Genomic DNA, 21463 nt, shown 5'->3' on the forward strand with positions numbered 1-21463 from the left:
ATTTACTATACATATAAACAAAACTCTCTCTAAATTTACATTTTTTAAATAGAAAAATTTAGTTTTTTAAAGTATATATTGTAATATTTAGATTATTGGTGATTCCGGTCAATTTTCTTAAATTTATTTGAGTTAAGTAGGCTATTTGACCTATTTTGGTTTTCAGTGCAAATAAAACAATTTTACTTCACTGTCGCAGCTCGACGTTTCGCTAGTCACCCTAGCATCTTCTGGAGCGAGATCTATATTCAACAACAAAATCATTATACATATTTTGCATTACATTTTAATTTTTAACAATTAAACATTGAGTTACATATGACAAAAAACAAAAACTAAAAAACTTACATTATTTGTTTATATTATTAACTAAAAAATTAACTAATTATTAGTACCGCGCGCATTGGGTATCATTGTCATACTAAAGTGCTTATAGGCATAGTAGGTACGCAGAGGCAATGTCAGCTGTGTCTTCCTTTTTATTGACTGTGTTTTCCCTTTGTTGCAATATTCGTAAGCTTTCCAAAGTGTATCTCGCTCTCCCTCGTTTGTTTTTGTCCAATATTTTTGTGTTTGTCAGATCAGCTGTGTGTCCACTGGTTGTTGTGTGTTGTGATAATGCGGTGTTCTTTTGTTTTTCTGTATGTCGGCTTGGTGCTCTGCTAGTCGTACTTTCAGTGACCTTCGGGTCGTGCCGATGTATAGCTTATTACATTCCTCGTTCTCTTTTCCTTTGCAAGTTATTTGGTATATGACGTTGCTTTGTTGTAGGTGTTCGATGGGGCTTTTTGTTTGTGTGAAGATATTGGATAGAGTGTGGTTCGATTTATATACGAGAGCAATGTTTTCTTTGTTTTTTAAAATATTTTTGCGAATGTGTTCGGTGAATTTCGGTATGTATGTTACGCTGTGATATTGCTTTGTTTTGTTTTCAGTTTGTGTTTGATGTTGGTTTTGGTTTATTTTCATAGTTTGTTGTTGTAATAAATTTGATATTGTGCTATCAGGGTAGTTGTTGCTTTTAAGTGTTTGTATTATTTTGTGGATGTTGCTGTTATGGAACTTCTCATGGCTTAGGGACAAAACTTTACTTATGAAGTTTTTAGCAGTGTTTATTTTATAGTTAAGGGGTTGAGAGGAGTAAAAGTTAATCATACGCCCAGAGGAAGTGGGTTTTGCGTACCAGTCGAAAATTAAAGCATTGTTTATTTTGTGTATTTTTACATCCAGAAAGGGAATGCAGTTGTCTTTTTCTATTTCAAGCGTCAGGTGTAGTTTGTTGTGGTAGCTGTTGAGGGTGTCTAAGATTATTTGAACATTTCGTCGGACGATCGCAAATATGTCGTCCACATATTTGACTAAAAATTTTATTTGTACATTATGTTGCTGGTTTAATGTATTAAACGAGTTTTCAATGAGGTCATCCATTATGATGTCCGCTATTGTAGGGGAGAGGGGGTTTCCCATGGGCATACCAAACGTTTGGGTGTATATCTTGTTATTATACATAAAGTAGTTATTAGCCGTGTTTTTTAACACGCGTATATCCGTTTACGCTTAAACTTTATATTGACTGCTAAGAGACAAACTATAAATACACCTCTGAAATTGCTGCGCATAAATTTTGTCCTACTAAATTTCAATACGCATTATACTCAGATGTAACTGAAATATGTGTCTTTGTTTCACCCTGTACACTAATTCTATGTATTATATGTGTGTCCACAATTCATCGCAACTGATTCAGCTATATGTTATACCCTATGGCCATCAGAGCGTTGCGTCTCCGCTTTTCGGTACACCCTGTTGCTGTAGCTAGTTGTTTTACCACAGCCGCTAGATGGGTCTCCTAAGCATTATCTAAGCGAAGATAGGCGTTTTTTAACACGCGCAAACGAAACGTATACGCGCGTGTTAAAAAACACGGCTATTGTCCAGCAAACAAAACTTGAGTAAGTCGCGGAATTTGTTTTTGGGGATATTTGTTACATTTTGTATTTTGCCCCATTTCTTCATTATAATATTAATAGCAAGGTGCGTTGGGATGTTGGTGAACAGAGAGACAACGTCGAAAGATACCAACACTTCATCGTCGTTTACCCGTACGCCTTTAATGCGCGCGGTACTAATAATTAGTTAATTTTTTAGTTAATAATATAAACAAATAATGTAAGTGTTTTAGTTTTTGTTTTTTGTCATATGTAACTCAATGTTTAATTGTTAAAAATTAAAATGTAATGCAAAATATGTATAATGATTTTGTTGTTGAATATAGATCTCGCTCCAGAAGATGCTAGGGTGACTAGCGAAACGTCGAGCTGCGACAGTGAAGTAAAATTGTTTTATTTGCACTGAAAACCAAAATAGGTCAAATAGCCTACTTAACTCCAGTAATATTTAGATGTTGTTTGGCACTTATGCAAAGAATTAAAATTGCGAAAATTCTATGTATGTAGTTCTCATGTTATTAAACTTTTCCCCCATTTCCTGTTACGGTCGCGACACCATTTCTAAAGTTGGTTACTCCTATATTGCTAATAGAAAATGCTCGCAATGAGTTTTGAATTCGAAATCAAAAGAATACAGCCTACAAAATGTTTGTGATAGTAGCAGCACAAGTGTGACAAGAAAAAATTTTAATTTGGGTACATTCCATTATTGAATACAAAAACAAAAACATTTAATCAGCAATATATCGCCACTCTGATGTTTGTTAGTGTACCTGGCCTGTAGCGCTAATATAGGAGTAGAGTCGAAAGCAATGCGGAGTATCAGCCCCCTTATTTTCTCCTCTTTTCCGGAATTGCATCCTGGCCTCCCTCAACTCGGCGTAGTCACCCGTCACTTACCCCTAGAGTGACGACGTCTCCCCCGCTGCACTTCAGAATTCTGCTTTAAACTGTAATCGATTAACTGGGAAGATCGCGGAGATAGTTGATTTCACGAAGCGGCATAACATCCGCATCGCTGCGATTCTAAAGACTAAACTCACAGAAAGATCTGCACTGCAGACCTGTTCTGGGTATAACGTCCACAGAAAAGATCGCGAGAGTGGAAATGGAGGCGGTCTCACGTTTATCATACACCACTCAGTACAATATAATCTATTCGATCCCGACATCGGCAGCATGGACAATGTCATAGAACGTCATGGCATATCTGTCCGGTCAGGCGATGCAAAGTTAGAAATCATCAACATCTACATCCCTCCTGTCACCTGTTGCCCCAATGGATACCAACTGATATCAGAGCACTAATCACTCACTGGCGATAATCGCATTATCTTAGGCGATTGCAATGCCCATAATGATCTATGGCATTCCAACCTGCACAATAAACGGAGACGCCCCCACTCGTATGTTAGGAAGCTGTCACAGTGCGCCAGATATATCAATCGTGAGCGCAGGACTCGTAAACTGCGTCAACTGGCAACCGATGGTAACATTGGCATCTGACCACCTGCCTATACTTATTTCGCTCGAGCGAACCGCCGACTTCATCGTCACCGAAACCCGCACTCTCATAAACTTTAAAAAAGGAAAGTGGGATGAGTACAAATCCTTTACAGACAATCGCTTTGCTGCCCTCCCTATCCCAACTGATACTCGCCAAGGGGAACGTACTTTCCGCAAGGTCTTGAATCCGCCTCGGCTCGTTTTATTCCCGCCGGAAGAATTCCCGAAATCCGGCCTAATTTTCCGGCTGAGGCCGCAAATTTAGCGAGATAACGTGACCTTATAAGACAGCTCGATCCCGGCGACCCCAAAATAATGTATATAAACCAACGCATCAGATTGCTTGTGTATGAGGCAAGCGGGCGAAATGGGAGGAGAATTTAAGGCGAAAGGGGAGGAGCATTTAATGCATTCTACGGTTGACAAAGTTAGACGGCGGGCCAACAGACGCGCACATACACATAAATTCAGCGCGCCCCCAATTATCATCACCGCCAAAGAGGTTGAGGATTCCATCGGTCATGCTAAACCATCTAAATCAGTGGGCCCAGACGGCATAGCCATGCTGATGCTTAAAAGCCTAGGTAAAGGGGGATTCAAATATTCAGCACATGTCTTCAACCTGTGCCTTTCCACCATTGCCATTCCCGAAAAATGGATAATGGCCAAGGTGGTCCCACCCGATACTTCTTCTATCGTCAGTAGCCAAGACACTTGAAGCCATTCTGCTCCCCTACTTTAAAGCAAATTTGCAACTAGCCAATCATCAGCATGGCTTCAGAAAACTAAATAGCACAGCCACCGCGCTAAATGCCCTTAGCACACAGACAAATTGCGGTTTAAATCAAAACCCCCCACCGTAGGACAGTACTCGTTGCGTTAGACCTGTCAAAAGCTTTTGATACGGTCAACCATGGCACGTTACTGCAATACCTGGAGGGGCCTACCCTTCCCTATCTCCCTGATTTCTCCAGTTTTTTCGCCTCGCGAAACCTGACATTATCACCGACTAAATCATCCGCGACCTTATTTACAACATGGACCATGGACCAAATGTCGACCATTTTGAATATCCACGTCAATGGCACTACGCTACCGACTGTCCTACACCCCAAAATCTTGTGTGTGACGTTCGATCAGGATCTAAATTTTGGTGAGCATGCAGCCGCAATTGTACCAAAAATCCAGAGCCGTAATAAAGTCCTCAAATCTCTTGCTGGTAGTACTTTGGGGTACAAATAAAGAAACCCTCATTACCACTTACAAAGCATTTGGCCAGCCGATTGCACGCTAGATATGGTCGCCAAGCCCAAAGACTCACTGGAAGAATCTACAGGCCTGGCAAAATACCACCCTCAGAACCGCTACGGGTTGTCTTCTTATGTCCCCAGAACACCACCTACATAATGAGGCGAGAATACTGCCCATTAGGGAGAGAAATGAAATGCTAACCAAGCAGTTTCTGTTGAATAATTAGAAACCTGGGCATCCCAAAAGACGTCTGATTGATGAGCCTACACCGCCCAGTGGCTTAAGGAGTCATCTCCGTAAGCACTATTAGGAAATATGACACCTAAGAATACAGCCGTATGAAACTAAAAAACACAAGCAGGTCCTCAGTGAAATCCGCAAACAGGCGTTGGACCTATATGCCAGGAAATGCCCAGCGAATGCTGTACTCAAAGAACAATACCAAAAACTTGCAGAAAAGGGACGCACACTCCTTAGGGAAACGCGAGTCACTCTAGCTCAATTTCGATCTGGATACTATAGGTTAGGTTAGGTTGCAAGGGCTGAGCTGGACATTATGGTAACAGCTCACTACTTAGGCCACCAATGGGCCCATTGTAATACCCTATACGGTCTCAAAGATGACCCCTACCCTGCCTAAACCGGGTCTAACCAACTCGTGGGAATTATAAATTTTGCTAGAGCCTTTATTTCATCTGTGCGCCCCTTGTCATATGAGGGCCAGGTTTGCCTGGATTTATCACACGATGATATGGCTCACCATAGTCCATTTGCAATTCTTATAGTGCTTCTGTTCACACGAAGCCTGAAAGTTGCCATGGGTATACCTACCGAATCATTTCCCGGAAGGATATGGTCAGGGGTGCCTCTTCTGGCCAGCTCGTCTGCTCTGCAATTGCCTTCAATATCCCTGTGCCCAGGTACCCATATAAGGCTGATACTGAAGTGCTGAGCCATCTCGTTAAGAGATATGCGGCATTCAGTGACCGACTTTGCGTTGTCGAGAATGAGTCCAGGGCCTCCAATGCGGCCTGGCTGTCTGAGAAAATAAACACCCGTTTACCATTCTTAGGCATAGACCCGAGATGGTTCACAGCCCTGTGTATTGCCAGCATTTCCGCTTGGTAAACTTTAGAGTGATCTGGTAGGCGAAAAGAGACCTCTAGACCCAGATCCGGCGAAAAGAGGCCTGATCCCATCTTCCCGTCAAGCTTAGAACCATCCGTGAATATGTTGATGGCACCCGGTACCGTATGTTGTCTGGTATTCCAGTCCTGTCGCGATGGTATATATATACTATAGTTTTTAACAAGGATGTTCTTTGGCGTGCAGTAGTCAGTGCGCTCCGGTATTGGGACTTGGGCGTTCGTTCCCAGGATTGTTGCGTGTCCACTAGATCTATTTGACCAGAGACCTGTTTCCCTTATGCGTAGAGCACAAGAGGTGGAAGGTATAGCATTGTGTTGAGTGCTTCAGATGGAGTGGAGCCGAGAGCCCCGGTGATGCAGAGCTCCGAACTCCGTTGCACCTTTTGAAGCGTCTTAAGATAGGTAGTTTAGCTAGTGCAGGCCACCAGACCAAGGCACCATAAAGAAGAATCGGGCGCACAATGGCTGTATAAATCCAGTAGGTCACCTTAGGGGAGAATCCCCAGGAGGTGCCAATTGCCCTCTTGCAGGTGAACAGCGCTGCTGCTGCCTTCTTGCATCGCTCCACTATATGGTCACTCCATAATAGCTTCCTATCCAGAATGACTCCCAAATACTTGACTTGATCGCTAAACGCTAAAAACGTACCCACAATTCTTGGCGGTGTTAGATTTGGTACCTTGTACCTCCTCGTGAAGAGGACAAGGTCGGTTTTATCCGGATTGACTTCCAACCCTGTGGCTTGGCCCCGTGCGAAATTTTGGATAGTGCCCCTTCCATTAGGTTGCAAAGGGTTTGCGGAAATTTCCCCCGCATGGTGACGCAGATGTCATCTGCATACGCGATCACTTGGTGACCTTCTGATTCCATGAGGCGTAGTAGTTGGTTGACGGTAACCACCCAAAGTAGCGGAGAGGACACCTCCCTGCGGAGTGCCTCTGCCGACCGGTCTGCGGATCACGCATCCTCCTAGCTCAGTTTTAATCTGCCTACGCGTAAGCAGATTGTATATAAACTCCACCAGGCACGCGTCCACCCCCAGATCGGTCAGCGCCGAGGTGATGGCCTCCGGGAGAACTTTGTTGAAGGCACCCGCTATATCTAGAAATGCCACCAATGTGTATTCCTTGAGGTCTAGTGACCTTTCGATAACAGATAGCAGTGAGAGCAAGGCCGTGTCAGTTGACCTGCCCTTAGTATAGGCATGCTGAGCCTGCGAAAGAAGCGACGGCTCAATCCTCCTCCTGATGTAGTCCTCTAGGAGTCTTTCGAATGCTTTAAGCAGAAAAGAAGATAAGCTTATATGCCTATAATCATTTGGTTTAGAGTGGGAGGGTTTCCCTGCCTTGGGGATAAAGACCACGTTGACTTCCCTCCACGATACTGGTACGTAATTGAGCCTAAGCCAACCTATAAACATCCCTTTAATCCAAGGCCTTATAAGTATACTGTAGCTGAGCCGGGAAAAACCCGGCCCCGGCGTTTTATAGGGCTTGAAGGTCTGTAAAGCCCAATCTATCCTTTTATCATCTGTGATTTCGCTTATCAGCTGATCATTAGGTGACCCTTCGCTGACAATACTTGAAGACACGCCCACACTTGCTGGGAAGTGCGTATCCATTAGCAAGTTTATGGTTTCAGCGCTGGAGTCCGTCCAGTGCCCATCCGGCTTTTGGACGCAACTTAGCTGAGTTGGAGATTTCGATAGCACCTTCCTTAACTGGGAGGCCGCGGATGTGGATTCAATCCTGCCGCAGAAATCCCTCCAGGAGGATCGCTTTCCATTTCGGATTGCTTTTTTATATATATTTATTTTCGCTTTATAAGCAGCCCATGAGGATTCTTGTCCATCATGCTTTGCTTTATTAAAGGCCGCCCTACATAACTTCCTAAGCTTATCAAGATCGGACGACCACCATGGTGGTTTGTGAGTTTCCAAAACCTTTTTAGTCGGGCAAGCCCTATCTAAAGCATTCCTACATTTTTGACTGAAATTATTTACAAACATGTCTAGCTCCTTCTCGCTTTCTGGGGCTCGCACCTCTTCAGATAGCTTTGTACCTCTTATCTTCTTATAGTAGCCCCAGTTCGTTCTTCTAATATTTTGTATGTAGTTAGGACTTGTGTGCGCCTGTGATATAGAAAAGCTTATATATCTATGGTCAGAAAAGGAGCGCTCTTTTAAAACTCTCAATGAAAGAGTCTGTGACCAGGGTTATGTCAAGGACCTCTTCGCAGTTCCTCGTAATGAAAGTGGGATCATTTCCCCTATTACATATACTTAGATTAGTGCCTAAAAGATAGTTAAATAAAGACTCACCTCGGTCATTTGTATCACTGCTGCCCCACTGGACGTGATGAGCATTGGCGTCGCCTCCGAGTAGGATGAAATCGTTTCGTGGATTTGCCGCTCTCACGAAATCCTTGAAATTATCCAGTGGTAATGAGCCTTGGTGATCGTGCGCTATGTAGAATGAAGCAAGTTTAAAGCTCCTCCCTAGCACTTCCACGGTAGAAGAAAAACACCTCCGTACGAGACGCAAGCTTTACCAAGGCTTCAACGTCATCCTTATAAACCTTAAGGCTTATATGCCGTAGCTTACCCTGAAATCCTGCCTACCCTGAAATCCTGCCTTTTCAACGCTTCGACACTTGCGCTGTCGAGCAGCAGGACTATCTGCATCGAGGCCCGTTCAGTCTTCTCCACGTTAACCACCTTCCAGTTTTGGGTCGGTAGACCCGGGTTGTACTCCTGGAGCAGCTCCAGGATATCAGCGGGGTCCGTTGGCGTCACTGGAACCCAGGCTCTCGCCCTTGGTCGTGAGGGGATATCACACGTCTCCACTACCTTGAGGCGCGCGCCCGGATACACTTCCCCTATCAGCGAGACGGCGGCTTTGTAAAGCTTCGCCGACCTGGCGTCACCACATGCAATTAGTTTAATATTGCCCCGGAACCACCCCGCATCGGTATAAGAAGGCGGCGGACCAGGGTTGTCTTTTTTTGACCTTAACGGCCACAGTAGCTAGCGCTGCCTCAATCCACTTCCACTGCTGTTTCGGGATCCTGCCATCTTCCCTGCTCTCGTCCATAACACCAATGATCTGCCGATCCTTGGCTATTTCGGCGAAAGACCGCGTCAAGCCTTCCTGCGTCTTGGCCCTTTTCGGTGCCGTAGGGTTGGATTCATCCATAGACCGCTGGCGCTTCGAGGCTTCATCGCTCTCGACACAGTCCAGCCTGAACTCCGGCAACATCTGTTTCGCCCAAGTCACGCTGCGCCTTCGCCCAGTCCGCGGAAACTTCCCCCTCCCTTATCGGCGAGGAAGCATTCCTACACAGGATCCGTGCAGCCCAGCGCTTGTCCTGGTGACTGGGCTTTTTAACTCACTTGACCCTAGAGCGGGCCACCCCCACACCCCTGGAGCCCCCAGCAGACAAACCGCTTGACGTCGAGTGGCAGCCGTGCTGGTGGCTACGAGATGAGCGGCAGCCGCCCCAAAGGCCACCCAGTCGGTGGCCCCTCTCCGAGAGGTACCGGCCTTTGGAATACCCGGGCTGGATTTTCCCTCAGCCCTTTCCTGCCTAGATTGGCCCTTGGCCCTATAGCCGACCCCCCCCCCCCCCTATCTCTCTGAGGCCCCCAGCAGTCGACCCACCAGACTCTTGTCGCTGGGTGGAGGGCCTGCTGGTGGTGGCCAAGGGAGGGGCGGTAGTAGCACTGATGGCCTCCCGGTCAGTACCCCCTCCATGAGAGGTACTGGCCCTCGGACTACTCGAACCGGATAATCTCTCAGCCCTCTTCTATCTGCCGCTGCAGCGGCGAACCTCTGAGGAGTTCTCTCAGCTAACTTGAGGCCCGGCTGAGCCGTAGCCTTTGCGGAGCAAACTCCTGTGGGCTTCTTATTTGGAGAGCCGCCCTCATTATTTTTATATATTTCCCTCATACTAAATTACACCCCACGAGTAGCGGAGAAGGGGAAAGGTCCACCCGGACAGAGATCCGCGATGTCCGGGTAAGGCTTAATAGCCTCGAAGGTCGCCCGGTATTCGATGCACTCCGTTAGCGATTGGAATATCTATGGGCCCCCAGCCAGGCTGATCCTCGGCACGGGTCGTATAACACCTCGATCCAGCCCAGGCATGCTTAACGAACGAAACGATATCATTTCGTTACGATAATCAACGCTAATAAACGAAACGAAGTCACTTCGTTTCGTTTATTAACGTTAAGATCGTCAAATTAACGTTAATTTGTCGTTCTTAACGTTAATAAACGAAACGAAATGACTTCGTTTCGTTTATTAACGTTGATTATCGTAACGAAATGATATCGTTTCGTTCGTTAAGCATGCCTGATCCAGCCCATTAAGGAGGAAGGGATAGAAAAGGGAAGACAAAAAAGAAAGTATGATAGGGTTAAGGGGGTTGGAAAAAAGGTCACCGCTCGAATTAGCCGCCGAAGCGTTACCAGGTGCCACCACGAGGAGGCTTCGCCCCTACATGATGGAGGGACGGTGGAAAAACACCTACGAGTCGACGACGGGGTGACGCAGGTGAGTGCAAGGCGCAACACCCCCATGAAAGGCACCCCTGGACACTGTAACAGGTTAAACTTTTACCTATCCAGAATCAACCCCGACATACAAAACATATGTCCTGCTTGTAACGTGTCCCCACATGACAACAACCATCACTTCAACTGTATTGTGGAACCAACGCCTCTAACGCCCCTCTCATTATGGTCTACCCCTGTTGAAACTGCAATTTTCCTTGGACTCCCGTTAGAGGATATTGATGAAAATTTGTGAACGGTCGCACCTATTGGATGGGGCGAAGTACTGCTACAACAACAACAACCGCCACGGGTTGTCTTCTTATGTCCCCAGAACACCATCTACCTAATGAGGCGAGAATACTCCTCATTAGGGAGAGAAATGAAATGCTAACCAAACAGTTTCTGTTGTATACCCAGAAACCTGGGCATCCCAACAGACGTCTGATTGATGAGCCTACACCGCCCAGGGGCTTAAGGAGTCATCTTCATAAGCACTGAGGAAATATGGCACCTGAGAACACAGCCGTGTGAAGCTAAAAAACACAACCAGGTCCTCAGTGAAATCCACAAACAGGCGTCGGACCTCTATGCCAGGAATTGCCCGGTTAATCCTGTACTCAAAGAACAATGCCCAAAACTTGCAGAAGAGGAACACCCACTCCTTATGGAAACGCGAGTCACTCTAGCTCAACTTCGATCTGGATACTGTAACAGGTTAAACCCTTACCTATCCAGAATCAACCCTACATACATATGTCCTGCTTGTAACGTGTCCCCACATGACACCAACCATCTCTTCAACTGTATTGTGGAGCAAACGTCTCTAACACCCCTCTCATTATGGTCCACTCCTGTTGAAACAGCAAGTTTCCTTGGACTCCCGTTAGAGGATATTGATGACAATTTGTGATTGGGCGCACCTATTAGATGGGGCGAAGCACTTCTACAACAACAACTTGAGCCCATGAAAACGGTTTAGGATGGTGCAAAATGCAATTAATTTATAGTTTAGAAGGGTATGATTTGGTGGAAACTCCCATATACTTTCGAAGTATGTATTAAATTTCAAATGTTTACGGCAACGAAGTACCGTTTCATGAACAAGAGTGAGTGTCTCAGTGGAAATTTAACTTAATCACCCTTATCGCGAAGTTCACGCGGAAAACAAGTGAATTTTTTTTCAATTAGCTTTCGCCAATATTACAGGCTAAACAAGCCGGCATTCTAATATTTGCTAGATATTCTTACCAACTCCTTGTCACCATTGAAGCAAGAATTTGGAGTTCCACCAATTGTAAAGTTGAATACATGTCTTCGCATGTTTTTTCGCATAGGGAAAAGGCGTTGGAAAGGACCATGAAGTGGGTCTTAGACAATCTTGTTTCAGTGAGGTGCTCAACATTTTGGAACCGTCGCTTTGTTCACAATGAATACCTTGGCCGACTGATACGTTGTCATAAAAAATAGAATTCACTTACTTAACAATACAGGAATTTCACTCCCCCCCACAGCTTCCAATTGTGCATTATTTATTGATGTATTTCTAATAATAAAAGTACATATAATTATAAGAGTATCAAATTTCAATAGAAAAAAAGAAAAAATTACTAACATTTTCTTTTCCTGTTGTTGTTGTTGTAGCAATGCTCGCCCCACCTAATAGCCGCGGCCGATCACAAATTGTCATCAATATCCTCTAACGGGAGTCCAAGGAAACTTGCCGTTTCAACAGGGGTGGACCATAAGGAAAGGGGTGTTAGAGGCGTTGGTTCCACATTACAATTGAAGAGATGGTTGGTGTCATGTGGGGACACGTTGCAAGCGGGGCATACATTTTGTATGCCGGGGTTGATTCTGGATAGGTAAGAGTTTAACCTGTTACAGTATCCAGAACGAAGTTGAGCAAGAAAGACACGCGTTTCCCTGGGGAGTATGCGTTCCTCTTCCTGAAGTTTTGGATAATTTTCGTTAAGCACTGCATTCACCGGGCAATTCCCGGCATAAAGGTCCGACGCCTGTTTATGGAGTTCACCAAGGACCTGCTTGTGTTTTTTCACTTCATACGGCTGGGTTCTCAGGTGCCGTATTTTCTCAAAATGCTTACGGAGATGACTCCTTAAGCCCCTAGGCGGTGCTGATTCATTAACCAGATGTCTGTTGGGATGCCCAGGTTTCTGGGTATTCAACAGGAACTGTTTGGTCAGCATCTCATTTCTCTCCCTGATGGGGAGTATTCTCGCCTCATTATGCAGATGGTGTTCTGGGGACATAAGAAGACAGCCCGTGGCGATTCTGAGAGCAGTATTTTGGCAGGCCTGTAGTTTCTACCAGTGGGTGATTTTTAGGCTTGGCGACCATATGGGTGACGCGTAGCACGTAATCGGCTGGCTAATTGCTTTGTATGTAGTCATGAGCGTTTCTTTATCTTTTCCCCAAGTACTGCCAGCGAGGGATTTGAGGATTTTGTTACGGCTCTGAATTCTCGGAACAATTGCGGCTGCGTGTAGACCCTGATCAAACGTCACACCCAAGATTTTGGGGTGTAGGACAATCGGCAGCGTAGTGCCATCGACGTGGATGTTCAAAATGGTCGACATTTGGGGCGTCCATGTTGTAAATAAGTTCGCGGAAGATTTAGTCGGTGATAATGCCAGGTTTCGCGAGGCGAAAAACTGGAGATATCAGGGAGGTAGCTGTTTATTTTATTGCATGGCGCATCGATCTTTGGGCCTGGGCCTGTGGCTATTATTGTGCAGTCATCGGCGTAGGAAACGATTGTGACTCCTTCCGGTGGTGAAGGTAGCTTAGATATGTAGAAATTAAACAAAAGTGGGGATAGGACACCACCCTGTGGCACCCCTTGTTTAATTCTCCTTGGTTTTGATGCTTCGTTTCTAAATTGCACCGATGCCTGCCGACCACCCAGATAATTTGCGGTCCACCTTTTAAGACATGGGGGAAGGGTAGACCCTTCCAGGTCCTGCAGTAACGAGCCATGGTTGACCGTATCGAAAGCTTTTGATAGGTCTAGCGCTACGAGTACTGTTCTATGGTGGGGGTATTGATTTAAACCGCAATTTATCTGGGTGCTAATGTCATTTAGCGCGGTGGTAGTGCTATGGAGTTTTCTGAAGCCATGCTGATGAGGGGCTAGCTGCAAATTTGCTTGGAAATAAGGGAGCAAAATGGCTTCAAGCGTCTTTGCCACTGGCGATAGGAGAGATATCGGACGATACGACTCACCTATGTTAGCTGGTTTCCCAGGCTTTAGTAGCGGGACCACCTTGGCCATTTTCCATTGCTCAGGTATGACAAAGGTGGAAAGAGACAGATTGAAGACATGCGCTAAATATTTGAAACCCTCTTTCCCTAGGCTTTTAAGCATCGGCATGGCTATGCCGTCTGGGCCCACTGCTTTGGATGGTTTAGCGCGACCAATGGCGTCCTCAACCTCTTTAGCGGTGATGGTGATTGGTGACGCGCTGAATTTGTGTTTATGTGCGTGTCTATTGGCTCTCCGTCTATCTTTGTCGACCGTAGGATGCATTATATATTGTCGGCAGAAAGCGCTCACGCATTTTTTCGCGTCCGACAGCACTTTGTCGCCAAAGGCGATGGAAACTTTGTCTTTGTGCTTAGTCGGATTCGATAGGGACTTTACGGTGGACCAAAGTTTACCCACACCGGTAGAGAGGTTACAACCTCTTAGGTGCTCCTCCCATTTCGCCCGCTTGTGTTCATCCACAAGCAATCTGATGCGTTGGTTTATATCCCTTATTTGGGGGTCGCCTGGATCAAGCTGTCTTATAAGGTCACGTTCTCTCGCTAAGTTTGCGGCCTCCGCCGGGAAGTGGGGCCGGATTTCGGGAATTCTCCCGGCGGGAATGAAATGTGCCGAGGCGGATTTAATGACCTTACGGAAGGCACGCTCCCCTTGGCGGGCATCAGTCGGGATAGGGAGGGCAGCAAAGCGGCTGTCTGTAAAGGATTTATATTCTTCCCACTTTCCTTTTTTGAAGTTTATGAAAGTGCGTTTTTCAGTGACGATGAAGTCGGCGGTACGCTCAAGCGAAATAAGTATGGGCAGGTGGTCGGATGCCAATGTTACCATCGGCTGCCAGTTGACGCAGTTTACGAGTTCTGCGCTCACGATTGAGATATCTGGCGAGCTGTGACAGCTTCCTACCATACGTGTGGGGGCGTCTCCGTTGATTATGCAGAACGTCGTTTCTTCTATTTGATCCGCCAACATCTCACCGCTACTGTCCGCCCGCAAGTTTGAATGCCATAGATCATGATGGGCATTGAAATCACCTAAGATAATGCGATTGTTGCCAGTGAGTAAGGCCCTGATATTAGGGTGGTATCCACTGGGGCAAGAGGTGGCAGGAGGAATTTAGATGTTGATGATTTCTAGGTTTGCATCACCTGATCAGACAGATAGGCCTTGACGTTCTAAGACATTGTCCCTGGGGTCGATGCCAGGATCAAATATATAATATTGCACAGAGTGGTGTATGATAAACGCGAGACCGCCTCCATTTCCGCTCTCGCGGTCTTTCCTGTGGACGTTATACCCAGAGCAGGTCTGCAATGCAGATCTTGCTGTGAGTTTAGTCTCTTGAATCGCAGCAATGCGGATGTTGTGCCGCTTCATGAAATCGACTATCTCCGTAATCTTCCCAGTTAGTCCATTACAGTTTAACTGCAGGATTCTGAAGTGCATAAGGGGAGACGTCGCCGCTCTGGGGGTAAGTGACGGGTGACTACGCCTGGGTTATGGAAGGCCAGGACGCAATTGCTGTTGTGGCCCTGGGACTGGGCGTCCTTGGGCAAGCATTGGGGTACCCGTATGATTTGGGTTTGCGACCTGCCAACATGGCGCGATGAAACCCGTCCGGGGGTTGCCGTCGCGGAGACCAGAACATCTGGGTAAGTGGCACCACCCAAGGCAGGAGCTGCATTGGGCGGATGTCGCAAACCTATATATTCTGTGCTGGCAGACGGTGCAAACGGAGGTAGGGACTAAGAGTCTGTTTCCCTGACCTGCACGATTGCTGCCGGAAAAGAGGGGGGAGAAGACGGGGGCAGGGGCTGATGCTCAGCATTGCTACCAACTCTACTACGAAGGTGGTATCAGCTGTTTGAGTTGTTGGCGCCGTGGGCGCGAGCAGCAGCGGGGCTGCTGGAAGGTAGTGGGGGCGCTAAGGCGTAGACTACGGGACGCCCATGGGCGTGAACAGCAAGGAGCCACAAAAGATTTATAAAAGTTACGTGGACGTCGGGTTTTGGGATCAAGCCCAGAACAACCTGTCCGATGCAACCATCCCTTGCACGAGACACACTGAACAGAGTATGACCGTCCTAAAAAGATTCTTTTCCGGCAGATGCAGAAAAACCATTTCTCAGGACCGGGGTCAGGAGACGGACCCGGATTGAATTCGATGCTTTCCCGGGTAAGAGAATATGGAGCAGTCCTGCTGCAAGGAGCTGCTGGGAGGATGACAATTTGTGGGAGGGACGAAACAAATTAGATAGGGTCACACTGAAATGACAGTCCTTGGTCGGGAAAAATCCCGAGTCGCTCCGGTACATAGAACCGACTGCCTTGGGAAGCGCCTGTAATATATATGTGAACAAATTTGGGTTTCCCCGGTGTTCATTTCGCCCGAACAAAGAGTTGCCGATAAGGTGAAATCTTTTTCGAACACGAAACATTTTTTTGCCACGCTCTGCGATAGGGTGAACAAAAACTGTGAATATTTTCGGGTGAAAATAAAACTCGCGATAAGGGTGAATATGATATGAATTATCTACAGTATGTTGAGACTGTCCAGTATTGCTAAGTAACTCCCAATTGTTAAGCGACGTATACTAGCCCGTTTCATTTAATACGCATGCATACATAAGTGTACGTATGTACATATAGTATATTTATCCAGCTTTGTAATATACATAACAGATTAAAAAAATATGTAAACTAATTTTTATTTATAAATATAAAGACGCAGCGAAAACAATATCCCTTTTAAGAAGTCTCACGCCTTCAGAGAATTTATTTTCTAAGTCTGTGTTACCGATTGTCTTCGCTGCTTGACATAACTGTCTTAACAACTCCTCCAGACGGCGCATACAGCGAATTATCGAACCCTCAAAAATATCTGTCATCCTACATACACTCAAAAAAGATGCTCCTTTGCACCAAGACAGCACAACATCCATCAGAAACGGTTTGAATTTTTCAACATATAATTCCTCATCCATAGTCAATTTACATTCAGTCGAAATTTTGGCGATACGTCGAGCCAAATCCTGCATTGATCGCAGGGGACCCGACAGCTCCTCAGTCGCCTTGGGTGTTTCTGACGACTTTTCGTCACATACAAAGCAGGAAAGTAATGCTACCGATTGTGCGGTTGTAATATCATTGAATATGCCATTGAAAATCATTTCTGTTATAAGTAGTTCATCGGCAGAGCTTAACTCACAAGCAACACGTCCTTTGAACTCTATTACATCGGCTGCTGTACAATATTCCATACGGCGTAGAACTCGTTTACGGTGTTTTAACTCATCCATTTGTAATAAACTGCGCGCTTCCTTTAATTTTGTTTTAACAGCTTTCAGCTGTTCTTGAATTTTTAATTTCTTCGTGTAGCGTTCATAAATCTTGTCGAGTTCACTTGAATTGTGCAATGGATGAGCAAAAAGCCGTTCCTCAAATTTATCAATAGAATCCACTACCTGTTTAAATTCCTTACTTTTAATATTCATTTCTGTGAAAGGATTTAGAAGCGGAGGACCTTTCGGAAAACGTTTTTTTACCTCCGCGATTGTTTTCAAAACACTTCGGCGATTATCAGCGGGTCGAAGATCATTTGGATAATACACTCGTAGAGAGGAAATTTGAGATATCAGAGTATGAAGAATGGGCACCACTTCCATGTTGCCTTTTTCTCCCGGCTTGCATGGCTTTGGTTCTTCGGCTTTTGCCGATTCCTCGGTCACGTGTAGCAACACATCTACTACTATAGTTGATTCGCCTTTTGTAGGATTTCTGGTATTATTAACTTGTTTTTTAAAATTTACCACTATGCCCCAATCGAATTCGTCTATATCGTTCTGTACTTTTATAAGACGGCCTGGTTGTAGGAATGGCACAAGGTATTCAGGTTTGGTAATCCAACGTTTGAATTGTTTGCCATATGAATCTAGCTGTTCCCGTATATGGTGGTAGGATGCAACACTGTGCTCTTCGATTATTTTAATATTTTCTAACTCATTTTGTTTATCTTGAACTTGTTTGTATAGTTCAGGGATTGAAGATTGGTTTTGAAACTGGAAGAATGAACGCTCTAACATGTATTCAGGATTAATCTCTTCTACACGGAGCAAATTAAGCACCATGTTATATGTTAAATGAAATGCAGAATTTATGGGATCGGCCTTTCCTTGCACAATTCCTCGACCAACCGAAGGTGAGACCTTTTCGTCAATCATTAAAATAACTATACCTTTATCATCCAGACCACGACGACCAGCTCGACCTGCCATTTGTATGTATTCACCAGACGAAATCCACCTAATTGAAATAAATTTGAAATTAAAAAGAAATTGATTTACTCAAACTGGATGCTACTCACCTAAAATTTTTTCCATCGAATTTACGGGGTGCTGTAAATAGCACGGTGCGAGCAGGCATGTTTAAACCCATAGCAAATGTTTCCGTAGCAAAAAGGGCCTTTAATAAGCCTTCCCCAAACAAAATCTCTATAATTTCTTTAAGGATTGGCAAAAGTCCTCCATGATGTATACCGATTCCACGTCTTAGCAATGGTAGCACATTTTCAACTTGTGGTAGTTGACGATCCTCTGCAGAAAGCACATCCATTGCATTGTTAAATACTTCGTCTACCAATTTTTTTTCTTCAGCTGTATTGAAATCCAACTTTGCCATTTGCATGGCATACACTTCGCAATCCTTTTTGCTAAATGAAAAAATGATTACAGGTGCGAAATTTCTTTCCATTATCATTTTAACAATTTTGAAAATATTTGATTGACTACTGTCAACACCTCTAATTCCGGTTTTTCTTCCTTTTTGGTCGCCCTTTCCTGCCTCTCCTGATATTTAAAAAACTAAGATAATAACTATACAAAAAAGAAAAAAAATTTCGCAACTTACCAGCGTTTTGCAGAACAGCCATAGCTGTTGTGAAATTATCTTCTTTAAATTGACCTTTTTCATCAACTATAAGATGTATACCATCGCCGCCGGCAGGAAATATGTAGTGTTGTAGCGGTGTTGGACGATAGTCTGTGTAAACTACATGACAAGGCTGTTTGTGAAGATGACAAACCCATTCAGCGAATTGACGTGCATTAGGAATCGTCGCTGAGAGAAATACGTAGCGAACATTGTCCGGCAATAATATTAAGGTCTCTTCCCATACAACACCACGTTCCTTGTCACGCATATAATGAATTTCATCGAATACAACCCAACCAACTTCACGCATAATTTCACTTCCTCTGTACAACATGTTACGCAAGATTTCCGTAGTCATGATAAGGCAAGACGCAGATGGATTTATTGTCACGTCACCAGTTACTAAACCTACATCTTTAAATTCTTCATTGAACTCACGATACTTTTGGTTGGAAAGCGCTTTAATAGGTGTGGTATAAATAACGCGTTGTTTGCATCCCAACGATTTAGCAATGGCATACTCAGCAACGACAGTTTTTCCCGCCGATGTATGCGCAGACACCAGAACGCTTTGTTGATTGTCTATACAAAGGATAGCTTCTTTTTGAAAAGGATCCAATACAAACGGGTATTCTTTTGCAGGTGGCCCTGCTTGATTTTGCAACGGAATATATTCATGTCCAGGGTACACTGCCACCTCATGAGTACACGATTCTGGACTTTCGATCACGTGAACGGCAATACGTGACCGTAAAGCATCTACACAAATATCATCCAATATAGACTCTGTCTCTTTTATGCGTTTTTGGGGAACTTCTTCATCTGCTAATTCCTTCTGAGACGCTATTCCACGTTTTTCGCTGATATCCGTCTTCCTATAAATACTGTGTAAAATATGTATTCCTGTAATTTATGCACCTACCTCTCTCCTGAAGAACTCTCCTTTTGCACTTTTTCCAATTCTACAACTGGGTTGGCGTTTACGCTGTCGTCATTTTCCTCATTAAAACAGTCAAATAAATCGTCCACATCAGCCATATTTTAGCTATTATTAAGCGTTTTGTCACAATTTCTCAAAACCACATTCAACACAGCAAACCCAGAAGCATGATAAATTGTTCATTTTCACCTCTACTGACAATTGGAGCTGCCAGACAACGATATTTGGGTGTTTCAGGGTATTTTGCAGCAAATTTATAGAGGTGAACAAATTCGGGGATATTTTGAATAGTGTGTCAATTTTTTTTGGAGAGGACCCAAAAAAATATTAAAATTGTCATCCGGAACTCTAGAGAAAACCCAAGTTATCGCCAATGTATGTAATGATTAATTTACGGATTAACTATCCAAAGAGTAAAAGTAATTTTGCACCACTAGTATACAATGGTAACACCATAGAGGCCAAGCAAGTGTAGTAGCTTGCGATTTGGTATTAAGTATTTTAATTTTGGTGTTTTTATAATATTTACTTTAAAAGGAATAAAAAAAATGGCAGAGATTGTGAATCTCTATTTTCCAAGTTATTTTCAAGTTGAATTTAGTTAAAAGGCTATTGATTTTTTAAATAAAATTTGTTTGTGTTTTTGCAAACCTTCAGGTTCCGAATGTATTAAATTTTTTAGTTGCTTTATTTTTGTAAGAACACTATTATCATATTAAGTGATATATTAGCTGTGTTTTTTTATATCTATAGAGGTTTACACTTAAACTTTATATGGACGGTTTACGCAAGGTGAACACGAGGCTACGCGTCATAGACGCTGCAGGCGAAATTTGTACGCTTTGATGCCGAACACATTTATTTGAATGGAGAGCTGAATACGAGGCGTCAGCTGCATGAAAGCGACAAAGCATGAAATTTTCGTGTAGCTAAGCGTACAGCAATGTTGGTCGCTGAGCGTACGTACGCTTGAAAAAAAGGAAGAACAAGATGTTTGTTTACTTTTTTTTGTATGCAAATTTGTGTAATTAGTTTAAAAATGTTACTTCAGTTAACAAAAGTGCGTGAAAGGTATATTACCAAAGCGAAAAAGAGTATTAAACCCCACAACAGCTTGGTTAGATTTTGTTGAAGCGTTTAGAAATCACCCTTTTCTCTAGTCCGCGGTGGTTTAAAATTGCCTTTCATAATTTACAAAGGCACGGGGATGCAAACAACGATTGATACCTATTTCCTTTGGTTTCGCGGACGGACATAGCTGAAGAAATTTAATTTTTTTATTTTTTTCAATAATTGCTTGCTTTTTGTAGCGGCGCTCGTGTGCATATCTTGAGGCGTAGAGAAATAGTAGCTATATGAAATATCTTGTACGCGTCTATGACGCGTAGCCTCGTGTGCACCTTGCCTAAGCGTCAAACTTTAAATACACCTCTGAAATTGCTTCGCATAAAATTCATACTATTAAATTTCATTACGCATTATACTCAGATGTAACTGAAATATGTGTCTATGTTTCACCTCTACACTAATTCTATGTATCACCTCTTAAAATGGTGTTTTTCCACAATTCATCGCAACAGATTCAGCTATATGTTATACACTATGGCCATCAAAGGGTTGTGTCTCCGCTTTTCGGTACACTCTGTGCTGTAGCTAGTTGTTTAACCATTGCCGCTAGATTGGTCTCCTAAGGATTTGCCGTCTTCCAGTGAGTTTTACAGCTCCGGTTTACGCTCAATTCTCACGGGAATGCTCTGGATCATTGAGAGACTTGAGAAGCAGATGTCGTGAAATTTTCCAAGACAGAATATTATGTAACCGAATATCGTTACCAGTTTTGTTATCCGCGATTCTGGCCCAAGTGGCAACGCTGGCATCATCGAAAAACTCACCAGAGTCTGT

General features: G+C 44.1%; 2 protein-coding genes across 2 annotated transcripts in view; both read right to left on the reverse strand.

Annotated features, from left to right (window-relative positions):
* Positions 1 to 21463, reverse strand: part of LOC137240025 (uncharacterized) — a 101801-nt gene that overhangs the window by 67227 nt on the left and 13111 nt on the right. The window lies entirely within an intron of this gene.
* Mtr4 (exosome RNA helicase Mtr4) lies at positions 16315 to 19761 on the reverse strand. The gene is made up of 4 exons (XM_067765905.1): positions 19544 to 19761; positions 18598 to 19496; positions 18056 to 18536; positions 16315 to 17994 (listed from the first exon to the last, which is right to left on the reverse strand). The coding sequence occupies exons 1-4, from the start codon at positions 19657 to 19659 to the stop codon at positions 16404 to 16406; spliced, it is 3087 nt and encodes a 1028-aa protein (XP_067622006.1). The 5' UTR covers positions 19660 to 19761; the 3' UTR covers positions 16315 to 16403.

Source organism: Eurosta solidaginis, chromosome 2 (assembly GCF_040869045.1).
Source record: "Eurosta solidaginis isolate ZX-2024a chromosome 2, ASM4086904v1, whole genome shotgun sequence".
In the NCBI taxonomy this organism is placed as follows: Eukaryota; Metazoa; Arthropoda; class Insecta; order Diptera; family Tephritidae; genus Eurosta; species Eurosta solidaginis.